The 25,063-nt window shown below is 66.9% G+C and overlaps 3 protein-coding genes across 6 annotated transcripts in view; all 3 read left to right on the forward strand.

The window, feature by feature from the left end:
• Positions 1-3,871: 3,871 nt before the first annotated feature.
• On the forward strand, positions 3,872-11,108 carry TH (tyrosine hydroxylase). Its single transcript, XM_070457856.1, has 13 exons — positions 3,872-4,471; positions 5,717-5,920; positions 6,701-6,875; positions 7,083-7,171; positions 7,362-7,429; positions 7,705-7,755; positions 8,065-8,210; positions 8,318-8,453; positions 8,577-8,646; positions 9,058-9,114; positions 9,319-9,414; positions 9,679-9,812; positions 10,714-11,108. Exons 1-13 carry the CDS (start codon positions 4,382-4,384, stop codon positions 10,871-10,873), a joined length of 1,476 nt encoding a protein of 491 aa, XP_070313957.1. The 5' UTR covers positions 3,872-4,381; the 3' UTR covers positions 10,874-11,108.
• Positions 11,109-13,343: 2,235 nt separating this feature from the next.
• On the forward strand, positions 13,344-14,112 carry INS (insulin). The gene is made up of 2 exons (XM_020883287.2): positions 13,344-13,530; positions 13,982-14,112. The coding sequence occupies exons 1-2, from the start codon at positions 13,344-13,346 to the stop codon at positions 14,110-14,112; spliced, it is 318 nt and encodes a 105-aa protein (XP_020738946.1).
• A 678-nt stretch (positions 14,113-14,790) lies between these two features.
• IGF2 (insulin like growth factor 2) overlaps positions 14,791-25,063 on the forward strand; it is a 29,054-nt gene continuing 18,781 nt past the window's right edge. For 2 of the 4 annotated variants that reach the window (XM_020883289.2, XM_070457857.1), the window contains exon 1: positions 14,791-14,879. The gene's annotated coding sequence lies outside the window, so the exon portion shown is untranslated. The remainder of the gene's footprint in view (positions 14,880-25,063) is intronic. The other 2 variants (XM_020883291.2, XM_020883288.2) reach the window with 2 other exon arrangements.

Here is a 25,063-nt window from a genome sequence, read left to right on the forward strand (position 1 = left end):
GCGTGACACCCGAGGGCCCTCAAGTCCCGGAGGTGTGCGTGCCGTGTCTGCGTGCGTCACACAGCTCCACGCCTTTCCCAGGACACATGCGACGCGGGTGCACAAAGACGATCCTGGTCACACCTTGGAAGTGACCTTTAGCCCCCGGATGGCTGGGGACACTTTCCCTGACGGCTCTCCAGAAGGCCCCTGTGCTTTTCTATGGGGGGGGCCCTGCAGAGCCCCAGGATGGGGACCCCCAGAGCTGCGGCCCTCTGGAGAGGGTGTTGGGGGGAGAGGAAGGGCTGGGGTCCCATGGCACTGACGCCTGCGCCTGGGGGGGCGGCCCGAGGCCTCATGCTGGCCGGCAGGCAGGAAGTGGGGCTGGGTGCTGATTGCCCTGGCCCTGGCCCCCACCAGTGCCCGCCCGATGCCAGGAGCAGGTACTCTATCATTACAGGCTATTACCTCCTCCGGGGCCTCGCTTGTTGAGAAAACACTCCAGCTCAGCACCTCCTAATTGCCCGGCAAGACAGCTGTGATCACCCAGCGTGACTGCGGGGGTGGGGTGCTGGGCCTGGGGGGTGCGGCCGCGAGGGCCGGGGCCCAGAGCCGGCGGGAGGGAGACCCACGGGCTGTGCTTCGGGGGCTCCAGAGAGTTCTGGTGTCAAGTGCTTTAGGTCTCCATGCGACAAGCGGCAAAGGGAGAGATGAGGAGGGTCTTATTGGGAAAGGACGCTGGTGAGGCTCACAGCTGGGCAGGCGAGAGGCGCCGCACCCAAGAAGCTAGCGGGCGACGGTTTTCTAACCCAAGGGAAAGTGGGGCGGGGGAGAAGGGCACCCTCCTCAGTTGGGAGTGGGCGTCACGCCTCCGCCTTCAGCTGCCCCTGCAGGTCGGGCCGCTGCCCCTCTGTCCCTCCACGGCCACGCCGGGACTGTCGTCGCACCAGGGAAATATCATTCCAGGTGTCAGTGCACTGAGGGTCTTTCCTTTGAAATGTCACTTTTCCATAAATTATTGTTTCTTACATGTGCGGAGAAGCATGTCCTGAGCTCACTGGCAGGATGCGGGTCTCCGGACGCCTTTGTTTTCCTGTCTGGGGCATCCCTCCCGTTTGTGATGTGCGATTCTGTTGCTCAGCCAGCCTGCTTGCTTTTGCGGTTAACCCACCTGCTCTCTTAGCTACTGTTGACTCACAGGGGTGTCCCACAGCCTGTTCTTTCTTTACCGTCCCCTAGCGGGATTAGCTGTTTAATTACCGACTTTGTCCTTTTACTTCACCCCTGTCCAAAGGGTGGCGACCTGGCCGTGGACCATATCCCTGCGCCCCGCACCTCCACAAGCGGCCTCTCTTCCCAGCTCACCCCCAAGCCTGGCCTGCGGTGCTTGGCCTTCTCTGCCCCGTGGACGTGTCCAAGCCGCAGGGCTCCCTGGTGCCTGACCTCCCCGGGGGACCCCTGTCCAGCCCCACCCTCCTCTGGGGAGTCTGCCTGCCCAGCTTGGGTCCGTTAGATTTCTCCCCTTGGGGCCTGCGTCCCCTTAGTTCCTGGGATGGACACCACTGAGTCCTTAAAAGAGCTGTATCTCAGGAGATGGGAAAACTGGGCTCAAGACTCACTGCACGACCCAGAGAAATCACTCACCTCAGTCTTCCTGTCTGCAGAATGGGCCTGTGAAGGCCCGTATGAAGGCAGACGCCGCAAGGAGACCCAAGAGCAGGCAGGAGAGCAGGGTGCAGAACCTGGGAGAGGAGGTTGGTGGGGGCAGGCTTGAAGGGCCCTGGGTCCCCTTACCTTACGGGGGGGGGAGGGTGCGGCATGCAGTGAGGGGCACGGCCAAAGGACGGAGGCGCTTCTGTGCTCTGGGGGACCCAGCATCAGGCCTGGGGGCAGGGGAGGGCCGGTGAATGGGAACGGCTTCCCAGGATGGGAGGACAGATGGACATGTGGTCAGGTGTGGACTGGGGACCTGAGGGCCCGAACCGGCTTCTGGAGTGTGTCCACCTGCCTGTTGGCCAGGGGTCTCACCTGGGGGTCGCCTGGCCCCAAGGCAGGCTCAGAAAGCTGGCTCCACCCAGCTTCCACGCAAGCACTGGCTCAGGGTGGCAAAGGGATTAGAAACAGTATTTGTGTCAGCAGAGACATTTGCCGAAAGGTTAAGTCCACACCCGGTGCTCCTCCTGTGGGGCGTTTGGCGGACGTGTCGCCTCCCAGCCCGGGGCCGCCGCTGGGCACATGAGTACCAAGCGGGGACGCAGGAGAGTCCTCGGGCTTCTGGGGGAACAGGGCGCCTGTGCAGGGCTGCAGCCTGATGCTGGGCGTGGAGGCCGGGCCAGCCCGGAGAGCACCGGGGACCTGGGCAGGGCGGCTCTGGCCTGGGGCAGTAGGGCGCCCACAGCCTCCACCTTGTCCCACCGGGGTCTCGGGCAGACCCTTCCAACTCCACTGGGAGCGCACATCTGTGTGGAGCCGCCTCTGGGCTGCACCCTGGGGGCGGGGCCTCGGTGACACGCTCTCCAGGAGCCCAGGTTCTGGCAGATGAGGCGGGCAGGGGCCTGTGCGAGTGGGAGGGACACAGTCATGGGCCAGGCCAGCAGGGGTCCTGCCTTCAGGGAGTGTGCGCAGGGGGACGAATAAGCCAGGAGAGCAGAGAAGGGGGAGTGGGTTCGCATCAGGGGCAAGAAAGGGTAGGCGCGGCGGAGTGAATGGTAGCTGAGCTGGTTTTGTGGGAGGCATAGTTCACCAGGAGAGGGAAAGGGTGAGAAACAGCATTCCAAACACGGTGTCATGGAGCCCAAACTCTTCTGGAGCAGGAAGCAGGGCTTTGGGGGGGTGAGACCAACAGCGGGGAGGTGACGGGACTCACTCGGGCAGTGGGGAGCCTTGGGGAGCAAGGCGGGTCACGGTCAGACCCCTCTGGGGAAGCTCCAGGAGGCGAGGGGTGTGGCGGCCACCGTGATGAAGAACGGGTGCTGCCTTGGGCCCGATGGGTGCCAGGAAGGTGGACAGAGACCGCTCAGTGACCAGCCGGGGATGGACCTGTGGGAGTGGAGAAGGGGGATCCAGGGCAGCCGGCTCCTCTGTGTCCAGGACGTCGCCCTGGGAGGCCAGACATGAGGAAGTCCGCCTCTGGAGGCTACCCCGGGGGGCACGCTGCGCCCCCCCCAGGCGGCCCTCCCTCGCTCCCCACTGCCGCTTCCTGGAGGCCCCGGCACAGGCCAGCCCTGCGGAACCCACAGGGCCCAGGGCCACGGGGAGACGCCCCCTCCAAGAGTTCCCTTCTCAGAGAGGAGAGACCTTCCCGAGGGGCCCTGGAGCCGCCCGTGGTTGGGGAGTGCTCACAGCCAGGAGGCCCCCACACCCGCCCGAAGCTGCGTCTGAACGTGCATGGGGAAGGGCCGGGCTGCCGTGCAGACACCGCAGACTCACGCTGCCTGGTACTGAGGTGCGTCCCCGCTGGTTCCCCGGCCTCTGGGGCTGGGGGTGGGGGTGGTCCCACCAGAGGGGCCTCGTGCCTGGAGCTCACGAGACACTGGACGGGAGCTGTCCCAGGAGCCCCATGGTGCAGGGACCCCCGAGAAGGGCCGCAGGGGCCCGAGCGCGGTGCTCAGGGCTGGGGTGTCCTCGGGGTGGGGACCCCCCGGAGGAAGCGGTCAGAGAGCCTTAGGGGGACACTGGGGGGCCAAAGGTGGGCTGTGGGGGGGGGGGCTGGGAGATGGCTGAGTAAGAGCAAGTGAGACAATTATTAGAGACTGCATGGCCCTGCCTCCCTCACCCTCCTCCCCACTGGAGTTCAGGCCCTGCTGGAACATTCCAGGCCCTGCTGGGCGTCCCTGGGGGCCGGGCACAGGGGGTGGCGGGGGGCAAATAATGCTCCTGCTGAGGGTGTGGAGCAGAAACAGACCTCAGGACCCTGCTGGGAAGTGGGGTGGGGTGAAGGATCTTCCGGAAAGGCAAGCTGCCTTCAGACAGCTGCGGTCAGAGCCTGCGTGCCTGGACCAATGGCCACCAAAGGTCAGGGTTTTGTGTACCGGACACCCTGGGGTGTCCGGAACACCCCCTCCCCGCGAAGCCGCCCGTCACACTTGTGGTGGGCTGAGGGGCCTGGCTGCACCCCACCCTGAAGAACACGCCTGCCGGAGTCCAGATGATTCAGAGGCGGGCCGGCCACTCGCCTGGGGGCCTGCGACAGTGGATGCAATTAGATTTAATGGGACAGAGCCCTTTCTCGGCGGCTCTGAGCTCCGTGCCCACCCCGCCTCCCTCCGGCGGCAGCGGGAGGGAGCTGTGAAGGAGGTGGAGGTGGGAGGTGGGGGACCCGGGGGGGCTCTGACGTCAGCCCAGCCTATAAAGGCCGCCAGGCAGAGGGCTGTGGAGACGGAGCCCAGACCTGGCCAGCACCATGCCCACCCCCAACGCCGCCTCGCCGCAGGCCAAGGGCTTCCGCCGGGCCGTCTCTGAGCTGGACGCCAAGCAGGCCGAGGCCATCATGGTAAGAGCGCAGGCAGGTGCCCACGGGCGGAACGAGCCCGAAGCCCAGGGCTGGCCCCCGAAGGCTGGCGGGCGGCCCCAGGCTCAGGGTCTGCACGGCCACCCGGGGCCAAGGCCTGGTATCCAGTCCTGGCCACGAGTGCGTCTGTGCTGGCCTGGTGAGCGAACGCTGAGTCCCGGGGGGGGGGGGGTTGAATCTCTGCGGGGGGCCCTGCTGGACCCGGTGTGTGTGCGGCAGGGCCCTGGGCCCTGCAGAGGTGCATGGGGGTGGGGAGGGGGGGATGGTGCGGGCTGTTCTGCTGAGCTGGAGGGAGTCTGCACTCGGGGGCCATTCCCACCCATCGCCTCCCATCCGCCTGCCTGTCCTCCGTCCACCTGTCCGTCCACCATTCACTCGTGCACCTGCCACACGCTCTGTCCCACAAGGAGTCTCCAGTCTTGAAACCCCCCTCCTGTCTCCAGCTAACCTGAGCCTCCGTGACTGCCAGGAATGGTCCCCAAAGCACGGCCCACCCCATGGGGGCCCCGAATTCAAGGGAGCCCGTGCTGGGAAGACCCACTGGGCCAGCCCCCTCCCTGAGACCGAATGACTGGGGGCTTCTCGGGCTGGAGGAAGGGTCTCCAGTTCCCTCTCAAGGATGGGCTGGGATGATCAGCTCGTCTACAGAGCTCTAATGAAAATGTGGGTGGGGTTCTGGACATTTAATTTGCAGGCACTGTCTCAGGGGACCCGCTGTGGGGTAGAGGGTTGCTCCCCCTTCTTGGGGTCCTAGGGAGGTGCCCCCCGACCACGGAGGCCCCTGGCTGTCCACACCCTGCCCTAGGTCAGGTGGAGGGAGGGCTCCCCCAGGCCTGGCTGTGTTCCGAGACCTGAGGGCGCCAGAGCCTTCTTGGAAGTTCAGCTCCAGGTGGTGAGCCCAGAGGGGCTTCTGTGTTCAGGAGGGGTTGGGGGCAGACACACCAACCCCAGGGGCTCATGGTCTCAGGGACAGACAGTGGGTAAGGTGCTGTCAGGCCAGACTAGAGGTGGGGCCATGAGGAGGGGTCATCCCAGGCTGGACGCCGTGTCCTCTGGCCCCGGGGCAGCCCCAAATGGTTCCTGACCCACCGCCTCCCATCCCCTGACCCGGCCAGGTGGGCACAGAGGCCGCCCCCACCCCTGGCCCCAGGCGGGGCAATGCTGGAGCCAGGTCCAGTGCTGCGGGCAGGCCGAGGGCGGGGGCAGCTGGTGCACCTGTCCCCACAGTCCCCGCGCTTCGTCGGGAGGCGGCAGAGCCTCATCCAGGACGCACGCAAGGAGCGGGAGAAGGCGGAGGCTGCGGCTTCATCCTCGGAGCCCGGGGAGGCGGGCAGCCTGGCTGAGCAGGACGGGAAGGCAGTGCTGACCCTGCTGTTCGCCCTGCGGCCCACCAAGCCCCCCATGCTGACCCGGGCTGTCAAGGTGTTCGAGGTGAGGGGCGCCGGAGGCCGTGGGGGCCTTGAGGGGAGGGGTCCCTCCAGCCCTGGAAGCTCCCTGAGCCCGGCCCCCCGCCCACCCCGTGCCCACTGCCTCACTCCAGAGGAGGGCCTTGGCGCTGGTCCCCACGCCCACGGAGGGCCTGTCCCAGGGGGGCGGAGCTAAAGGGCAGCCATTGGCGTGAGCTCCTCGGGTCACAGCAGGCCGCGCGGGGTCCGGGCACTGGCTCCCCCCACAGGCGCCCAATGACAGGACTGCAGAACCCGCTCAAGCTCCCGTGTGGCCTGAGGGCCTTGGAGACCAAGGCTCCTTGGTTGCTGGTGCCGTGCGCCCGTGGGGAAGGAGACCCTTCCTACCATCCCTATCGCTATCTCCTCGGTGGGCACCAGAGACTCCTGATCGGGCCGTGGCGGGGTCAGCGCCCACCCTCAGCCGCCGGGGTCTGCACGGGGCCTGGACGAGGCCAGCAGGGAGGGAATTCAGGCCTCCTGGGGTGGCTGAGGGCACACAGAGGCCCGGTCCAGAACACTGGGTCTGGGGGGCCCTGAGACAAGTGCGTTCGCCCAGGTTTCCCGCCGAGACCGCCCGGGGCAGCGGGCGTCTGCTGGAGTCTGGGACATGGTGTGTGTGCTCCTGGCCGCTGGGGTCCCGGGCGGGGCAGGGCGGCGACCCGCGCCTGCTTCCCAGCTCCCCGCCCCCTCCCGCGTCTCCGTCTGTCCATCTGTGTGTCTGTCCACCTCTCACTCCCTGTTTCTCCCTGCTCTCGACCCTAAGACATTCGAGGCCCACGTCCACCACCTGGAGACCCGGCCGGCCCGGCCGCCGCGGGCAGGGAGCCCGGCCCTGGAGTGCTTCGTGCGCTGTGAGGTGCCCGGCCCCGCGGTGCCTGCGCTGCTGAGTGCCCTGCGCCGCGTGGCGGAAGACGTGCGTGCCGCCGGGGAGAACAAGGGTGAGGCGGCCCTCGGCCCTGAGACGGGAGGCTGCGGGGACCGGGGCGTGGCCGGGGGTCCCTCCCTGCTGGCCGCATCCTGCTCAGCCGTCTTGGCCTGTGTCCCCTCCACTCCCCCCACCCCAGCTGGAGCGGGAGGCTGCGGCCGGAGCCCTCCCTGCGCGCCCAGCACTCACTCCTGTCCTCCCCCCTCCCCCCTCCCCGAAGTCCTCTGGTTCCCAAGGAAAGTGTCCGAGCTGGACAAATGTCACCACCTGGTCACCAAGTTTGACCCTGACCTGGACTTGGATCACCCGGTGAGCCGGCCTCCCCGGGTGATGGGCGGTGGGAGTGGACCTGGGTGAGGAGGGCGAGTCTGTGGGCCGCCCGGCCCCCGTGAGGCCTGGCTGGGAGCAGCGCCAAGGCGCCTGCCGGTGTCACCAGCTGTCTCTGGGTGGGGCGGGGCGGCTGGACGGCCCCCAATGACGGCGCCCTCTCTGCGGCCAGGGCTTCTCCGACCAGGCGTACCGCCAGCGCAGGAAGCTGATTGCCGAGATCGCCTTCCAGTACAAGCAGTAAGGACCCTCCTTGGGGCTGCATCCTCTGGGACCCAGACCCCATCTTCGGGCCTCACACTAGACCCCCCCCCGGGAAGGGGGCAGGATGCCCTTGTCACCAACGCCATCGCCTTCGCTGTGACCATGGCCGCAGCAGGGAAACCTTGGCCCAGAGAGGTTAAGCAAAGCGCCTGAGCCACACAGCCGGCGGGGCGCTCAGCCTGGGCCCCTCCCGTCCACTCCCCACACGTCCTCCCTGAGGGGGCCTGGACTGACTGCAGACCCCTCCTCAGAGGCGACCCCATCCCCCACGTGGAGTACACAGCCGAGGAGATCGCCACCTGGTGAGAGTCCGTGGCAGAGGCGGGCCGGGCGGGCACAGGGGCCCGGGGAGGACCCGCAGGACCCCGTGCGGAGGTAGTGGCCTCCAGGAGGACAGACAAGTCCGAGGGGAGGAGGGGCTTCCCGGGGCCCCCACAGCTCCCCCGAGACCCCCAAAGCCGCACCCAGTGGCCAGCTTCTCGGGCCGGTGAGAAGCCTGCAGTGCGAGGCTGCCGGGGCCTGCAGGGGGCAAAGCAGAGCCCACGGGCTGGCGGCGCTGCTGGAAGCGGGGAGGGTCTGGGCGGGCGCCGGCCTGAGCCCCCGGCCCACAGGAAGGAGGTCTATTCCACGCTGCGGGGCCTGTACCCCACCCACGCCTGCCGCGAGCACCTGGAGGCCTTCGAGATGCTGGAGCGCTTCTGCGGCTACCGCGAGGACCGAATCCCGCAGCTGGAGGACGTCTCCCGCTTCCTGAAGGGTGCGGTGCCCGCGCAGGGTCCCCGGGGCTGCGGCCCGCGCCGGGCCACCCCCTCCGCTCCCGCCACCCACCGCGCCCTGACCTCCTGCACCCCCCTGCCCCAGCAGAGCGGACCGGCTTCCAGCTGCGGCCCGTGGCCGGCCTGCTGTCCGCGCGGGACTTCCTGGCCAGCCTGGCCTTCCGCGTGTTCCAGTGCACCCAGTACATCCGCCACGCCTCCTCGCCCATGCACTCCCCTGAGCCGTGAGTGACCAGCCCCTCCCCCGGCCTGCGGGGGAGGGTGGGAGGGCGAGTCTGGGGTTGGGGGGGACAAGCTGCCCGCCCGGGGGTGCCCCCAGCCCCACCCACTCTCCGCCCCCAACACAGGGACTGTTGCCACGAGCTACTGGGGCACGTGCCCATGCTCGCCGACCGGACCTTCGCCCAGTTCTCCCAGGTGGGTCCTGGAGGCCTTGGGAGCCCGGTCACCCAAGGGGCTGGCCACCAATGGCCTCCCCCCGCCACAGCCCCGGGCTATACAGTGCCCCCCTGGCCGTGAGACTCCAGGGGGCGTGCGTGGTCCTGGAATGGAGGGCTGGGTGGCCGGGCCGCCCGTGCTCAGGCCCGCGCGGGCAGACCACCTTAGCACATTGTCCAGGAAGAACCCTCCCCGCGGTCCCAGGGGCCAGGCTGGGGCCGCGTCCCGGGCCTTGTGCTGCCACCTGCTGGCTCTCCTAGGAACTGCGGGGAGCGGTCCCAGGCCCCCAGCAGATCCCAGGAGGCTCTCTGCACCCTAGCAGCATCCAGGAGACCCCGGGGGGAGGGGCCGCGGGCACGCCCAGCAACCTCACTGCTCCCCCCTCCACAGGACATCGGGCTCGCATCCTTGGGGGTGTCGGACGAGGAAATTGAGAAGCTGTCCACGGTGGGTTGCATCCCCCGCAGGGCCCTGGGCTCAGACCGGGCCCCCTTGTGCAGGCTGAGATCTCTGCTTCTCGTGCCGTAACCGCCCCCCGGCCCCGGAGCCCGGCTCAGCTCTGCCCAGGGCTGGGAGGTGCCGGGGTCTCGGTGAGCGGGTCGGCTGTGCTGACCACAGCGTCTCCGGCCGACCCCACCGCTGCCCCATCAGCTGTACTGGTTCACCGTGGAGTTCGGGCTGTGCAAGCAGAACGGGGAGGTGAAGGCCTACGGAGCGGGGCTGCTCTCCTCCTACGGGGAGCTCCTGGTGAGACCCCCACCGCGCCCAGGGAGGGCTGGGGCCTGGGCCCGGCAGGCAGGACCGCCGTGGCCATCCTCCCAGGCTCAGGCCCCCCGGGAGGCTGCGCAGGGGGCTGCCCTACCAGGGACACTGAGGAAGCGGCCCCCGCCGCCTCCCACGGGCACCATCTCCAGGCCGCGGGGGGACCTTCGAGGGCGGGCGGGTGCCGGTCGGGCCCTGGGGCTCCAGCCCCCTTGGGTCCTGAGAGCCCGGCCCCCCACCTCCCGCCAGCACTCCCTTTCCGAGGAGCCCGAGATCCGGGCGTTCGACCCTGACGCGGCGGCTGTGCAGCCCTACCAGGACCAGACCTACCAGCCCGTCTACTTTGTGTCTGAGAGCTTCAGCGATGCCAAGGACAAGCTCAGGTGGGCTGAGGCTCCCGGGCAGAGACCCCCTGTTCCCGCAACACTGCACCTCCCAACTAGGCAAGCCGGCCAGCCGGCCAGGCCTGCGGACCCATTTCACAGGGGAGAAAAGGGCGCATCTTGGTTACAGCGTCCCTTCCGCAGCCAGACCCCCTGCAAGTCTGGGGAGGGGAGACCTGCAGGGCTGGTGGCCAGCTGAAGGCCAGACTTTTAGAAGCTGAAGTTTGGCTCCGTAAGACAGATGTGTCTGACCTTGTAAGACGGGTCCTTCCTGGCCTCCTGCCCTCTGAGCACCTGGGGCTGTGGATGGGGGGGACAGAGAGGGGAAGTGCTGCTGAGATAGCTGAGGGCCGGGGGGGGGAGCCTGGCGGGAGTTTCCTGGGCTCAGGGCGCAGTGACCAGCATTCCCCAGGGGAGGGGGCAGAGCCCAACACACCCGACCCGGCCACCCTCGGGAGGGGCCTCTTTCCAGCCCGACTCCCGTTGTCAGGAGGGAAACTGAGGCTTAGGATCTATTGAGCCTGGAGTAAAGGAGGTGTGGATCTCACACGCGAGCTTACAGACAGGGACATAACGGACTCTCCAGAGCACACGTCTGGAGGCCTTCCTGGAGGAGGAGGCCTGGCCGCGCCTCTCTTGGGAAGGAGCAGGGCGGGATGGAATGCCTGGTAGAGGTTCGCTTGGAAAAGTGCCTGTCCTCCCCGCCGTAAACAGCCCCCAGCCCTTGCAGGAGGCCTTGGTCCCCAGACTTGTCTGGGTGGCTGGACAGAATGAGCTTTGGGGGCCTCAGGCTCAGAAAAGTCCTGGGGCTCTGAGCCCGCTGCGATGGGGGAGACGGGCCCCCGCGCTCCGGCTCCTCCCCACTGGTGACTGAGGGTCCCTGCGGCTGCCCCCGCCACAGGAGCTACGCCTCCCGCATCCAGCGTCCCTTCTCTGTGAAGTTTGACCCATACACACTGGCCATCGACGTGCTGGATAGTCCCCACGCCATCCGGCGCGCCCTGGACAGCGTCCAGGATGAGATGCACGCCCTGGCCCACGCTCTGAACGCCATCAGCTAGACGCGGGGCGCCACCCACAGGCCCCAGTGGGCTGGCTTGGGGCTCCCGGCCTCCCCCCTCCACCTGCCCTGGCCCCACCCACATGAGGGGCTGGCTCACGGGGCACCCCAAGAGCCCACAGAGACCCCTCCTGCCAGAGGGCACCTGCCCAGCGCTTGCCAGCTGAGTCGGCGTCTGTCCCGCGAGCTGCCCCCGTGCCGTGCCACCCGCTTGCAACCTCAATAAAAGAGAGACTCATCCCTGAGTGCCCACCTGGTGTCTGTGTCTCTGCCATGGGCTCCGCGCACAGCCCCGGGCCCCCCACACGCTGCCCCAGCCCCACTCAGAGGCTCCCCGCTGCCCACCTCCTCCAGGCAGCCCCGGGGTCATCCGCTCACCCAGAGGACCAGCCCGCCCTGAGCCACCAGCAGCCACAGAGCGCCGCGGGGGTTGGGCTGAGCTGTCCTGTCTCCGTGGGGTGATGACCTGGCGGCGGGGGGCTGGTCTGGGTTCCAGGGATAGGGCTCACAGCTGTGGTCTCCAAGGCACAGCTGCAGGCTGAGCCCCCTGATCCTCGTATCACGCCTGCCCAGAGCGGGACCTGGGGATGGCCCCCACAAAGGACGTAGCAGCAGGGAGCTCTGCTGGGCTGGCTCCAGGGGACCCCCCCCCACCCGGGCCTCAGCCACCCAGCAAGGTGGGCGGGTGCTGGATTCTGTGCCCTGTTTACTTGCCCAGTCCGGACACAGCCTCCAGCTAGAACCTCCAGCTTCCTCCAGGACTGGCCCTCGAGCCAGCATCCTGGGGCTGCCCGGGAAGGGGTTGGCTCCACTGCCAGGACCCTGGCTCAAAAAGCTCTTGAGGATGTAAATCCCGGGAACTCCTGCACATTGGTTAAGACCTTCCAGGCAACGCCCTCTCCTCTCGTCCTCCCTGGGGGTCTGTCCTTCCAGCCGCATCTCAAGCACCTGGTCTGTGACCAGCCCTTCTGTAGTCATGTCCCACTGTCTGTGCGGATCCCAGTGGGGTCACTCCTGGGTGACTAGCTCTGCTGAGACCCTGGGGAAGGGCTGATGTCTGGCTCACCTCCCTCCTGCCCCGCCGGGCCCTGGGCTTTGCGCTCCCCCCGGGTCTGCCCGCATCCAGCCTCCTGCCAGGCACACCCCTCTCAAAGAGGCCACGGGGTCTCGCCCGGCTGCAGGGGGGCCTCCGGACACCGTGATGTCCTGGGAAGACAGGGCCCAGCCCCTTCCTTGGAGTCGGGGAGCCGACAGGGTCCAGGCCTCCCCCAGGTGCCCGTCGGGAGGGTGGGGGCACCGCAGGGGAGTAGCACAAATGACAGCCAAGGCTTGCGATGGGGTTGGGGGCTCGTCAGACGGGCTCAGGCCCTCGGGGCTCCCCCGGTGGCTGAGTGGTAAAGGCTCTGCCTGCCAGCACAGGAGACACGAGTTCGGTCCCTGGTCTGGGAAGAGCCTGTGCTCCTCGGAGCAGCTGAGTCCGGCTCCACAGCTGCTGAGTCTGTGCCCTGGAGAGCAGCCCCTCTCTCCAGCTAGAGAAACGAAGGTCCAGCGCAGCCAAACATCACATAAATAAAATTACGTATATATAGAAGAAAGGAAGAGATGGGCAGGGCCTCCAGGAAGAGGGGAGGGGCCGGGAGGGCAGCGGGGTGGGTGGGTGGGGGCCCCTGCGGCCTCCACACTGAAGATGAGAATTGGGGCCAGCCTGAGGGGCCTCAGGACTGTGGGTCCCTGGGTTCAGCTCTCAGCATCCCCTGGGAAGCTGGGGGTCTTGGCGGGCCGCTGTGCTGGGGTGGGTGTGGGGGGGACGGTGGCCAAGGAGACAGGCCTGCTGCCCACCCCATGGCTGGGACTGTCGCCGGGACCTCGGGGGCCGCCCAGGGACACAGCAGGGGTCCACCTCTTGCCCCCGCTGCCTGGACTAACGTGGACGATGGGGCCCAGGCTGGCCAGGCAGAGGACTTCGCCCCCAGCAGTGCGAGGGGACAGCTTGGCGTGGACCGGGCCCCTCATTAAGACTCTAATGACCCCACGGCCCCGAGAGGTGCTGACGACCAAGGAGAGGTTCCTGCAGACCCAGCAGTGGGGAAATGATCCAGAAACTGCAGCCTCAGCCCCCGGACCATCTGCCGCACTCTTGGAGGCCCTATGATGGGCCCGGCAGCGGGCTCAGGGGCTATAAAGCCAGCAGGGCACAGCAGCCCCCCAGCCTCAGGACCGGCCACATTCGAGGCTGCCAGCAAGCAGGTCTGTCCGTGGGCTCCGCATCCACCGGGGTCTGGGGCTGCCCCGCTGGGGCTCAGGGCATCGGGGCCCAGGTCAGCCGAGCGGCAGGAGGACGTGCGCTCTCTCGGAGCACCTGGGGGGCTGCCCTGGTTGAGGGTGCTGGGTGGGAGGCGGCCCTGACTGAGGGTCCCGGGCGCCCCCCCGGGCTCAGCCCCCGCTGTTCCCCAGGTTCTCGAAGCCCCGCCATGGCCCTGTGGATGCGCCTGCTGCCCCTGCTGGCCCTGCTGGCGCTCTGCGCCCCCGCCCCGGCCCGCGCCTTCGTCAACCAGCACCTGTGCGGCTCCCACCTGGTGGAGGCTCTGTACCTCGTGTGTGGGGAGCGAGGCTTCTTCTACACACCCAAGGCCCGCCGGGAGGTGGAGGGCCCCCAGGGTGAGCCCCCGCACCCCCGGCCCCCACCCTGGCCTCCCGCGGGCGCCCGGCGGGAGATCAGGGGAGATTTTTAAGAAGGAAAACGATGCTCTCTTGGCCATGTCCTCAACATGACGGGCTCCCTGGGGGCTAAGCCAGGACGACCCCCAAGGGGGCCTTACCCCCTCCACCCTGCCTTCTCACCTGGGCCCCCTCCCCTCCGCCCATGAGGGCAGCTCTGGGGGCATCTGATGACGCGAGGCCAATCCAGGGGCTAAGGGTCTCAGGGGGCGGCCCTTGGTGGCGACAGGGGGGTGCCCATGGAAGACTCCCCGTGACCTGGAGAGGCGGCCCCGTCCCGGGTGGGCTGTCCGGGGCTGGCAGGTGGGGGGAAGGGCGCCTGGGCAGGGTCCCGCTCCAAGGCCAGGCAGGGCGGGCAGGGGTCTCCTGCTGGCTGACCGTCTCCCCGCAGTGGGGGCGCTGGAGCTGGCGGGCGGCCCCGGCGCGGGCGGCCTGGAGGGGCTCCCGCAGAAGCGCGGCATCGTGGAGCAGTGCTGCACCAGCATCTGTTCGCTCTACCAGCTGGAGAACTACTGCAACTAGTGCGCCCAGCGCCCCGGCCCCAACGCCAATAAACCGCGTGACAAGCCCTGCTGTCGTGTCTGTGTGGCCTGGGGTCCGCGGCGCCCGTGGGGAGGGGCCGAAGAGGGCGGGGGCTCCCAGCCCGAGACCCCTTTCTGTTCTCGCTGCGTCAGCATCAGCGTCTCCGAGCCGTCTCCATGCGAGCCGGGTGCCCGAGGCAGGGCCCTCCACAGTGGCGAGCTCCCCTCCTCAGGGGTCCTGCTCGCAAGGTGGGCTCTGCGGGGCACCCACCCAGGTCACCACCAGTCACACCCAAGAGCCCAGGGCTGCCCGGGTTGGCCACGGCTCCGGAGGTCAGCGGGTGACCTGGCTGTACCAAGGCCTGGCCGGCCTGCTGGCCACCCAAGCCAAACCAATCTCCTCCTCTCCTGAAGGCGCCACCTGGGCTGGGGCTTGGGGTGGCAGGGCCCGGGGCTGGGTGCCTGGGCTCCCCTGGTGGCAGACCACTCAGAGGCCGGCCTGGTGCCCCACTGGCGGGCAGTCCTGCATGTACCTCGAAGGCTCTCACCCTGTCACCCCCTCCCCGGGGCCACATCAGCACCCCCCAGGGCCTCCAGAAGGCCCCGCCCCTCGGGGAAGGCCAGGGCTGTGCAGGCAGGTGGCTGGCCGGACACTGGACCCGGAAGAGGAGGGGGCGGGGGGCTGGGATGAGCAGTGATCTGCCCGTGGGCTCACGCGGGCAGGCCTGTGAGCGCAGGTCAGGGCAGGGGTGCCCCGCAGGAGCTGAGGTATGTGGGTGCCTGGACCGGGGGCATCTGGGGCTGGGAAGTGGGCGGCTGGTCATTGCCAGGCTGCTCTCAAGGCCCTGCCAGCCAGTGAGACCCTGGGGACCATCTGGATGCTCCCCCTCCCCCTCAGGTGCCAACAGACTCTGTAGAGAGGGCAAGGAGGCTTTTGGGGTCCCGGGGTGCGTGGGGCCGTCCCAGTACGCCCTGGGTGACGTGGCTGGGGGCTTGGGGGAGGTGTGTACAGGGGCAAGGCTGTGGGTCACGGTATGTCATGGCCCCCCACAGGGGCCTGCCTCCCTGACCCCTCCTGAGACCCGTCCCAGCCCTGAGACTGGGGACCACCCCCCGAGTCTCTTCCGCCAGTCCCTGGGCCTGGGTGATGTGGTTTTGAGCAGGAGGGCTGGAGGCCCTGGCACGAACAAGGTCACAGAGGCAGGGAGAAGCAGCTGCCAGGGCTCCCTGGGCCCTTGGGGCCAGGACAAGGTCAGACTGGGTCTTCTGCATGGCGCCCCTTGGCTGCTGAACCCCAGAGGCCCCTGCTTCCCGGAGTCTGCACGCCCCCCATGGCAGCCCGGCCCACGGACCTTGGCTCTGCCACCCGCCCAGGTCCTGGCTCCGCCCCTTCTGGGAACTGGAGGCCCGTCCTGGCTGCCCTTGGGACCTGGGCTTCACCGGCCCACGGGGCTGACAGTGGCTGCCCACCGTGTCCGGCCCTGCGTATCATCCTGCTGTGGCCGTCGGGGTCCAGGGGCCGAGAGCAGCCCCCCATAGCTGGCTCACTCCCCCGTGCGTCTGTTCCGCGGGGCACTGTCCACACACGCGGCAGGAGTGGGGCTGCTGCACCTGCGCTCCTAGCGGGGACCCCGAGGCTGGGGTCAGGCCCTCCAGCGTCCACCCACTAAGGACCTTTGCTGGTGTGGCCGCCTCCAGGCTGGCCCCCCAGATCGTGTCTGCTCCTGGCACAAGGGAGCTGGCACCTACGCCTGGCCGTGTTTGCCTTCTCCGGGTGGCAGTAAATATTTACCTTCCCCACTATTCTCCGGGCCCTGAGAAGGGCATGGCAGGTGGGCGCCAGGATGCTGAGCTGGGCTTCTCCCTTGAGGACCCAGGGCCTACTGGGGGCCAGGCCGGGAAGAGGGAGAAAGACCAGGAAACGGTGGCTTGAGGGCCTCAGAAGACCCCGTGCAGAGCCCAGGCTGAGCCCCGGGCAGAGTCTGCGTCCAGCTAGGCTGGGAGTCCTCACCTTGGGGAGCCTGCCCCTTGACCCTGGCGGGTGGGCCCCTGTCCACGCCAGGCAGGCGGTCAGAGTGGTCATTTGCAGGTAGAACCAGCAGAGGGCACCAAAGCCTCACTTTCGCTTCACTTCCTCCTGCAAGTCCCAGCGGCGTCCCCTCTGCAGGGGGCTGTTGCCCCCGCTGCCCACAATCCCAAAGGCCAGCACACAGGGGCTGTGCGGGATGCCCAGCAGGCTGGCTCCTGGGGCCTCTGGAGGACGCAAGGCTTAGGAAGGAGAGAGGGTGCCCCAGGCCTCACCCCCCTAGTCAAGCCGGCCCTCTAGAGCCCAGGTTCCCTGGGGGAGCAGCTGGACAAGGTGCCGGGTCGCCAACATTCTGGGTCACGTCTCCAGGAGAGTCTGACCCTCTGGCTGCAGAGTCAGACCTGGGCCAGAAGGCCGTGGGGGTGGAGGCCAGTTCCAGAGGGGATGCTGGGGGCAGGGAGTGGCCGGGGGTCCGGGAGCTGCAGAGAGAGCAGGCAAGCAGGGTGGTGGGGCGCCCGCCAGCCCCTCCCCACACAGGCTCAAATGTTCCACTCCCTGCCATCTGCTGCTGTCGGGGATCTGACCCAGGCAGCCCGTGGAGGGGTCCCCAGTGTGGCCCCCAGAAGTTGGGCCTGGGACTCTCAGCACACAGTGCCCACCCTCCAAGGTGCAAGGCTGAGATATGGGGTCCTGGGGCCACCCCTGGGCCCTCAGGATTGGGGTGGAGGTGGGGGCGGCCTCCAAGGCCCCCTCATAGAGAGATGCTCAGACCCTGGGTCGTCCACTCCTAGCAGAGCCTGGCTCTGTGCTTTGCCAGAGATGAAGGTGAGCCTCCACGCCCACAACCTGGGGGTCGAGAGCACAGGAGCCCAGGGTTGCCCCACCCTCTCGCCCCACGTGGTTGAGGCTGCTGAGCCATCGGAACCTCGTGGCGGTGGGAAGAGCGCATTCCGCCCGCCTCGCTCTGACCCCCTTCCTGGCCCATCTGTGTTTTTGGAAAACAGAGCCGGCACCCCTGGGGTGGCCCTGCAGCCCAGGGCTGTTCACACTGCATCTCAAAGCACACGCTTTTCTTCAAAGTCCGGCCTCCCTTCAGAGCTTGACCCCGTTCCAGCCCAGCCTCCCCGGAGCACCCTGCCGGCCGCCCACACCCTTGCCCGGGGACCTTGGAAGTCCCCTTCCCTCTCTAGGCCTCAGGTTCTGAGCTGGATACCAGACTCAGGAGGCGGCTCAGTGGGCAGCCAGAATAGGGCTGGGAGGAAGGGAACCTGAGGGTCCAGGTGAACCCGAGGCCCTGAATCCACGACCCAGGCCTCCCTGGCCCTACTCACCGACTGTGGTCCTCCGTGGTCGCCCCGGCCTCTTCTGGTCCCCTACAGTCCTCCACGGTCTCCCCGACCTTCCCTGACCCCTACAGTCCTCCACGGTCTCCCCGACCCTCCCTGACCCCTACAGCCCTCCACGGTCTCCCCGACCTTCCCTGACCCCTACAGTCCTCCACGGTCCCCCCGACCTTCCCTGACCCCTACAGCCCTCCACGGTCCCCCCGACCTTCCCTGACCCCTACAGTCCTGCGTGGTCCCCCTGACCTTCCCTGACCCTACAGCCCTCCGTGGTCTCCCCGACCTTCCCTGACCCCTACAGTCCTGCGTGGTCCCCCCAACCTTCCCTGACCCCTACAGTCCTCCACGGTCCCCCCGACCTTCCCTGACCCCTACAGTCCTCCGTGGTCCCCCCGACCTTCCCTGACCCCTACAGTCCTCCACGGTCCCCCCGACCTTCCCTGACCCCTACAGCCCTCTGTGGTCTCCCCGACCTTCCCTGACCCCTACAGTCCTCCACGGTCCCCCTGACCTTCCCTGACCCCTACAGTCCTCCGTGGTCCCCCCGACCTTCCCTGACCCCTACAGTCCTCCACGGTCTCCCCGACCCTCCCTGACCCCTACAGCCCTCCACGGTCCCCCCGACCCTCCCTGACCCTACAGTCCTCCGTGGTCCCCCCGACCTTCCCTGACCCCTACAGTCCTCGGTGGTCCCCCCGACCTTCCCTGACCCTACAGTCCTCCGTGGTCCCCCCGACCCTCCCTGACCCCTACAGTCCTCCACGGTCCCCCCGACCTTCCCTGACCCCTACAGTCCTCCACGGCAGTCCTCCGTGGTCTCCCCGACCTTCCCTGACCCCTACAGTCCTCCACGGTCCCCCCGACCTTCCCTGACCCCTACAGTCCTCCGTGGTCCCCCCGACCTTCCCTGACCCCTACAGTCCTCCACGGTCCCCCCGACCCTCCCTGACCCCTACAGTCCTGCGTGGTCCCCCCGACCTTCCCTGACCCCTACAGTCCTGCGTGGTCCCCCCAACCTTCCCTGACCCTACAGTCCTGCGTGGTCCCCCCAACCTTCCCTGACCCCTACAGCCCTCCGTGGTCCCCCCGACCCTCCCTGACCCCTACAGTCCTGCGTGGTCCCCCCAACCTTCCCTGACCCCTACAGTCCTCCACGGTCTCCCCAACCTTCCCTGACCCTACAGTCCTGCGTGGTCCCCCCGACCTTCCCTGACCCCTACAGTCCTGCGTGGTCCCCCCAACCTTCCCTGACCCCTACAGTCCTGCGTGGTCCCCCCAACCTTCCCTGACCCCTACAGCCCTCTGTGGTCTCCCCGACCTTCCCTGACCCTACAGTCCTCCACGGTCTCCCCGACCTTCCCTGACCCTACAGTCCTCCACGGTCCCCCCGACCTTACCTGACCCCTACAGTCCTGCGTGGTCCCCCCAACCTTCCCTGACCCCTACAGTCCTCCACGGTCTCCCCAACCTTCCCTGACCCTACAGTCCTGCGTGGTCCCCCCGACCTTCCCTGACCCCTACAGTCCTGCGTGGTCCCCCCAACCTTCCCTGACCCCTACAGTCCTGCGTGGTCCCCCCAACCTTCCCTGACCCCTACAGCCCTCTGTGGTCTCCCCGACCTTCCCTGACCCTACAGTCCTCCACGGTCTCCCCGACCTTCCCTGACCCTACAGTCCTCCACGGTCCCCCCGACCTTACCTGACCCCTACAGTCCTGCGTGGTCCCCCCAACCTTCCCTGACCCCTACAGTCCTCCACGGTCTCCCCAACCTTCCCTGACCCTACAGTCCTGCGTGGTCCCCCCGACCTTCCCTGACCCCTACAGTCCTGCGTGGTCCCCCCAACCTTCCCTGACCCCTACAGTCCTGCGTGGTCCCCCCAACCTTCCCTGACCCCTACAGCCCTCTGTGGTCTCCCCGACCTTCCCTGACCCTACAGTCCTCCACGGTCTCCCCGACCTTCCCTGACCCTACAGTCCTCCACGGTCTCCCCGACCTTCCCTGACCCCTACAGTCCTGCGTGGTCCCCCCAACCTTCCCTGACCCCTACAGTCCTCCGTGGTCTCCCCGACCTTCCCTGACCCCTACAGTCCTGCGTGGTCCCCCCGACCTTCCCTGACCCCTACAGCCCTCCACGGTCCCCCCGACCTTCCCTGACCCTACAGTCCTCCACGGTCCCCCCGACCTTCCCTGACCCTACAGTCCTCCACGGTCTCCCCGACCTTCCCTGACCCCTACAGTCCTGCGTGGTCCCCCCGACCTTCCCTGACCCCTACAGTCCTCCGTGGTCTCCCCGACCTTCCCTGACCCCTACAGTCCTGCGTGGTCTCCCCGACCTTCCCTGACCCCTACAGCCCTCCACGGTCTCCCCGACCTTCCCTGACCCCTACAGTCCTGCGTGGTCTCCCCGACCTTCCCTGACCCCTACAGCCCTCCACGGTCCCCCCAACCCTCCCTGACCCTACAGTCCTCCATGGCCCACCCCCTGGCCTCCTCTGGTCCTCTGTAGCACCCCCCTTGAGGTCTGTCAGCTCTGCCTGTCCAAGAAGGCTTCCAGGGTCAGGGAGAGGGAGAGGGTGGAAGGTGGGCTTGCTCCTTGAGGCCTAGATGACGGGTCTGTGTTTGGCTGCCTGCTGGGGTGCTTCCCAGACTCAGGCCTGCCGTGGGGACAGAGCGGCAGAGAGGCCAGGCTCCAGGCGGTGGAAAAACCAGCAGAGGGACGGAAGAGAGGGAGGCTGAGCGCGGCGTCCTCCAGCTGCTAGGTCAGAGGAGGGCAGGACAGGCAGGCTGGGAGGCTTCCTGAAGGAGGTGTCCCGCGTCCCCAGTCGGGGGCCGCGACCTGAAGATCGAGTCCACACTTGGCTGTCTCTGCTGCGGGTGCCAACCAAGCCTAGGGGTCGCCGTGGGGCGGTTACAGTCGGCCCCGCCCTCCCTGCAGCGGCGCTGGGAGCCGTGTTCATGCAGAGAGGCCATCCTCCAGGCCCTGGCCACAAAGATGGCACAGGTTGAGGTCTGGAAGACATGGTGGGCCAAGTCCTGTGGGTGCCTCAGCTCCCCAAAAGCCCTCAGCGTGCTGCGGCCAGGAGGGTCGACCGCAGGCCAGTGCAGGGCTGAAGGGTGAGAGCTGGCAGGCAAGGCAGGCTGGGATTAAGTCCTTGCTCTGACTGTGTGGTTTTGGCCAAGTTGCTCAGCATCTCTGAGCCTTGGTTTCCTCATCCATCGCAGGGGAACCCAAGGAGAGTCTCCCTGTTGTGGTGGCAGAGGGTCCAGCAGGGCGACATGTGTGAGTGAGGGTCCCCAGGCCTGCTGCCGTGGTGACGGCAGGTCCTCCAAATCGCATCCTCGGCTCCTGCCCAGCGGGATGGGCAGTGGCCTCAGGCGTCCTCCCCGGCCCCAGTGTGTGCACGTCATCCCCTATAGGCCAGGCATGTGGGCAGGTGGGCCCAGGGCGGGCGGCCCGCGTAGGTAGCGTCCTGCGGCTCCGCGCTGTGTATCGCCAGCAGGTTTCTTCCCCTCTCTGGGCCTCAGAGCTCCGCGGGCCCTCTGCTCCTCCGGGCAGCAGAGGCAAGAGGCAGCTGACCCTCCTTCCACAGCAAAGGAGCAGGTCCCAGGGCCACCAGGGTGCCCCGTGGGTGCGGCTGCTGGGCGGACCAGCCCCCCGAGGGAGGAGGCCCAGGGCTCGGGGGCCTGCGGGGCCCACCTGTTTTGAAATGAGGTGGAGGGCTGGCTGGGGCAGGGAGCATGCATCCCAGCGGGCCTGGGGGCTCCTGTGTGCCCGGGACCAGGGCCAGACTCCCTCCCCCAAACTCCAGGGCCCTCTCAGGTGGCAGGTTTCGCCTGCAGGGGGTGGAGGGGGATGACAGGTGTCCTAGGACCAGCCTGGCCATGACTCAGCTACCAGCGTCCAGGAAAGAATGCTCGTGTGGTGAGGGGAGTCAGGGGCAAACATACCTTCGCATTGAGACGGTATAATGATGAGCAATGACAAACACGTATTTTATCAGTAGGTGGGCTGGGTTGGGCGCCGACCTGTGGGCGTCCACCTGTGAGGTCCGAGGGATGCGGAGGCCCCGGGGTGACGGGCTCGCCCCTGAAGCCTCCGAGTCCCCTCCCGCCCCGTCCCCTCCCGGCCGGGATACCCCTCGGTTCTCCCGCTGTTTCCACGCTGCCCGGGGCAGCCTCAGCCTGGCCTCCCGATGGGGCGGGGCTCTTGGGACAGCTGTGAGTTCAGGATGGGGGCTCAGTTACCCCTGCTCTTGGGTTTGGTGAGGTGGCACCTCTGTTATCCTCCTGGCAATACCCAGGTGCTTTCTCATAAGGCTGTGGTTTCTCGATGTGGCCACGAGGTGTCAGGCTTGGGTCAGGTTTGGAAAGCTGTGCAGGGCCCGGGAGTCAGGCGCAGAGTAAGCCCCCCACTGCCGCCCCCACTGGTTTCCGGGACCCTTCCCGAGGACGGGACTGGGGGCGGGCTGGGGGGAGCGGCCCCGAGCACCCTGCTCTAGAGCCTTTCAGTAATCTGACGGATTGTATTCAGGTATAAACATAATGCAGTTTTCTCTAATTCTCAGAACACGGTGGATGCTTCAGGAAGGCGTCCTGGGCTCAGCGGTGCTTGGGTCACCCACCTTCCCACAGGACCTCCCTCCACCATCGGTTCTGTAATGCCAGGGCGGGGGCTGATGAGAGCCTCAGGTCCGATGCAAAGGTGCAGAGCCCACCTGAACCCAGCAGTGCAGGCTCGTCCCTGTGGGAAGTCACCGCTCAAGACCTTCCGGGCGTGCGCTATAACTCTAGAAGTGGCCACCAGGTGTCAGCATGAGGCCACTTAAGCCGCCAAAGGGAGGCAGCTTGCAGCGGGGGCTTTCTAAGAGTCTCCCAAGTCTCTCCTGCATAAACAGGATTTGACCAGAACCCTAGGCCGGGGTAACCCCCTCCCAGGCCTAAGAGACAGTGGGGCAACAAGGCTTATGTCATGAGGTGTCCCTGGCACCCCAAATGCGCCTCTTCCGTCCCACTGCGTTGTCTCCCCGTAGACCTTGGATGGTAAGTAGGTCAAACTGAAGGTCACAACCCTCACAGCCGCTTTGCCCCCAGTCCTGCCTCAGCGGCACCAAGCTGTGGTCGGTCCTCCCGGGGGCCTCCCCACCCCGAGCCCCTTTCTCTGCTCCCCCTTCTTTGCTTAAACACTCTGGGGTTCACGGTTCTGATGGAGTGAAATCGCCCTGCACGGGTGTGGTCCCCTCTGGGGCTGTGTCAGAAACAGGGATCTGGACTAGGGGCAGGGCTCAGATCCAATGCATTGGTTTAGGGGTGGGGGTCCCCCATTTCCAGGAGTTAGATCTGTGGGTCTGAGATGCTTCTCCCCTTTCAGCCCCTTAGCTGCCCACCTTCTTGATTCCTTTTTTTTTTTTTGGTCTTTCTTGAATTTGTTACAATATTACTTCTGTTTAATGCGTTTGGTCTTTTGGCCTTGAGGCATGTGGGATCTTAGTTCCCCTGACCGGGGACTGCACCCGCAAGCCTTGCACTGGAAGGCGAAGTCTTCACCCCTGGACCACCAGGGGGGCCCCCACCTTCTCAGTTCGGGGACACCCCCCTTGGTGGGCCTCTCATGCAGCCTCATTATCTGGCATGTGGTCAGCCTTTCCCCCTCACTGGCCCCACCTTGGTCGTGGGAAGCCCCAACTAAGGTTTCCCGTATGGATTGGCAAGGAGCTCCCTTGTGACATCTGGGCATCTTGCAGCAGACACCAGGGGGTGGGGGTGTGTGGCACAGGCTGTGAAAACTCTAAGCCACAGAGTCCCCAGACAGGGCCAGAGTGGCATGAGCAAGTGACTGCTGCACCCCCAAAATTGCGAGGTGCTTCACACACTGACTCCCCTCTGTGTGAGATGGGCCTGACTCAGGACCTCTAGCACCCTTGCATTCCTCTCTTGCCCAAGAGCCCAGAGGATGGCATGGCTCTGGGACGTCTGCATCTTGTTTAGGACACTCCCACCAGATCTGAGTCCCCCCAACCCCAAGTCTGACTCTCCTCCCCACTGAAAGCCCTGTCCTCCTATCAGATGGCCTATCCCTCCAGCTAAGAAGGGAGTTTAGATGAGGGCTTGAAAGATGAAGGGAGGGGAGAGAATTAAACGCTAGCCCAGGCTCGCAGGCTGGGGCATGGGGACACAGGGAGGGTGGGGACCAGCGACCTGCAGGGAGCCACACACACCTTTGCCTCCGGACGCACCTTTGCCTGCCTCCTGCTCTAGCTGAAGGCTCCGGGAGGAGATTTAGGTTCCCAGTGAGACTTGGTCCAGGCTGCCTGGGGCTTCACCCAGCTGTTGACAGTTCTGGGTGCCAGGCTCAGCCGGAGCTCCGGCGGGGCTCAGACGGCGGTGGGCCCTGGTCAGCCCTCCCAGGGGTGCCTGTGAGCAGGGCGTGCTGCTTGCTGCCTGCTAGTCCCACTTGCTGCAGCACGCTCAGGGCCTTGCCCCACACCTGTGGGGTGGGGGGGTGTCGGAGGCCACCAGGGGGAGAGAGAGCCCCCAGGTGTGCCCCCTGCCTCGGGAAGAAGGACAGACCTGGCCGCCTGTGTCGCAGCTGCATTGGGAGCCGCTGAGGGGAGATTCTTCTGACCATTCTCGAACCCTGACTTTTCCCCAAGATGGCCCACCCCCATTTTACCCGTGCCACGCCCACTGGCATGCGGGGGGGGGGGGGGGGTCAATCAAGGGAGGACCCGCCCACCCTCCACCCCCCTCGACAAAGCCCCACCTCCCAGCTGGCAGCGAGTACTTGAGGCTAATGCCCATGCCCACTAACACCTTTCTGCCAGGCTAAAGGTGGGCCACATCTTCACCCCCCGATGCCCTCACGTGGGAAGGCGCCAGAGCCAGCTGCTCCAGCAGGCCCAGCACCACCAAGTTGGCGCAATGCTGCCTAAATTTGGAGGGGCTTGGGGAGCGGTATGGGGTGGGGATGAGGTGAGAGGCACACTATAGACCCTGTTGGCATTTGGGCAGGCGCTCCATGGTGGACAGGCTCATCTTCTGGGGGCCATTACAATGCACGCTCTCAAAGTGCCCTTCACCGTCTCTCCAGCCTCAGCCTCATCCCCCTCCTCTGCCTCCCAGTCGAGCCCGCTGGAGGGTCTGAGCACCACAGCCAGAGCCCCCCCTGCCTTGGCGGCGACCGCTACTATTGGCCCGGCCAGCAGATCACCTGCCCGGCAGTTCCCACAGAGAGCCTGGGGCATCAGTGGCTTCCTGGTCCTCTTTACCCACTGCCCGGGAGCTTTGGGGGCAACGCAGCGGTTACAGCGCAGGTGCCTGAGCTCCCCTCCCTCGCACGCGTCCCTCTGGGTGCTAAGAAACTGCCTTCAGAGGCTCAGGGAGCAGTGGGCGGGGGGCAGTTAACAGGAGGGGGAGGGCCCGTGCTACCAGAGGGCTCAGGCGAGCTCCCACTTTGGAGGGGACAGGACAGGTTGGAAGCGGACCCCTCAGGGGAGCTGCCCAGAGCCACAGGGGCTTTTGCATGGGAAATACGTTTTCCTTCACTGAGCTGGCAAAATGGGAGGGGTGGGCTGGAGCGTAGGGC

Source organism: Odocoileus virginianus, chromosome 28 (assembly GCF_023699985.2).
Source record: "Odocoileus virginianus isolate 20LAN1187 ecotype Illinois chromosome 28, Ovbor_1.2, whole genome shotgun sequence".
NCBI lineage: Eukaryota > Metazoa > Chordata > Mammalia > Artiodactyla > Cervidae > Odocoileus > Odocoileus virginianus.

Excerpts from the sequence above, each read along its gene's own strand:
- TH (XM_070457856.1), top strand. The coding sequence starts at position 4,382 with ATGCCCACCCCCAACGCCGCCTCGCCGCAGGCCAAGGGCTTCCGCCGG. Across the intron at positions 7,172-7,361 it reads ACCTGGACTTGGATCACCCG|GGCTTCTCCGACCAGGCGTA; the intron begins GTGAGCCGGCCT and ends CTCTGCGGCCAG. Across the intron at positions 9,115-9,318 it reads AAATTGAGAAGCTGTCCACG|CTGTACTGGTTCACCGTGGA; the intron begins GTGGGTTGCATC and ends CTGCCCCATCAG.
- INS (XM_020883287.2), top strand. The coding sequence starts at position 13,344 with ATGGCCCTGTGGATGCGCCTGCTGCCCCTGCTGGCCCTGCTGGCGCTC. Across the intron at positions 13,531-13,981 it reads GGAGGTGGAGGGCCCCCAGG|TGGGGGCGCTGGAGCTGGCG; the intron begins GTGAGCCCCCGC and ends GTCTCCCCGCAG.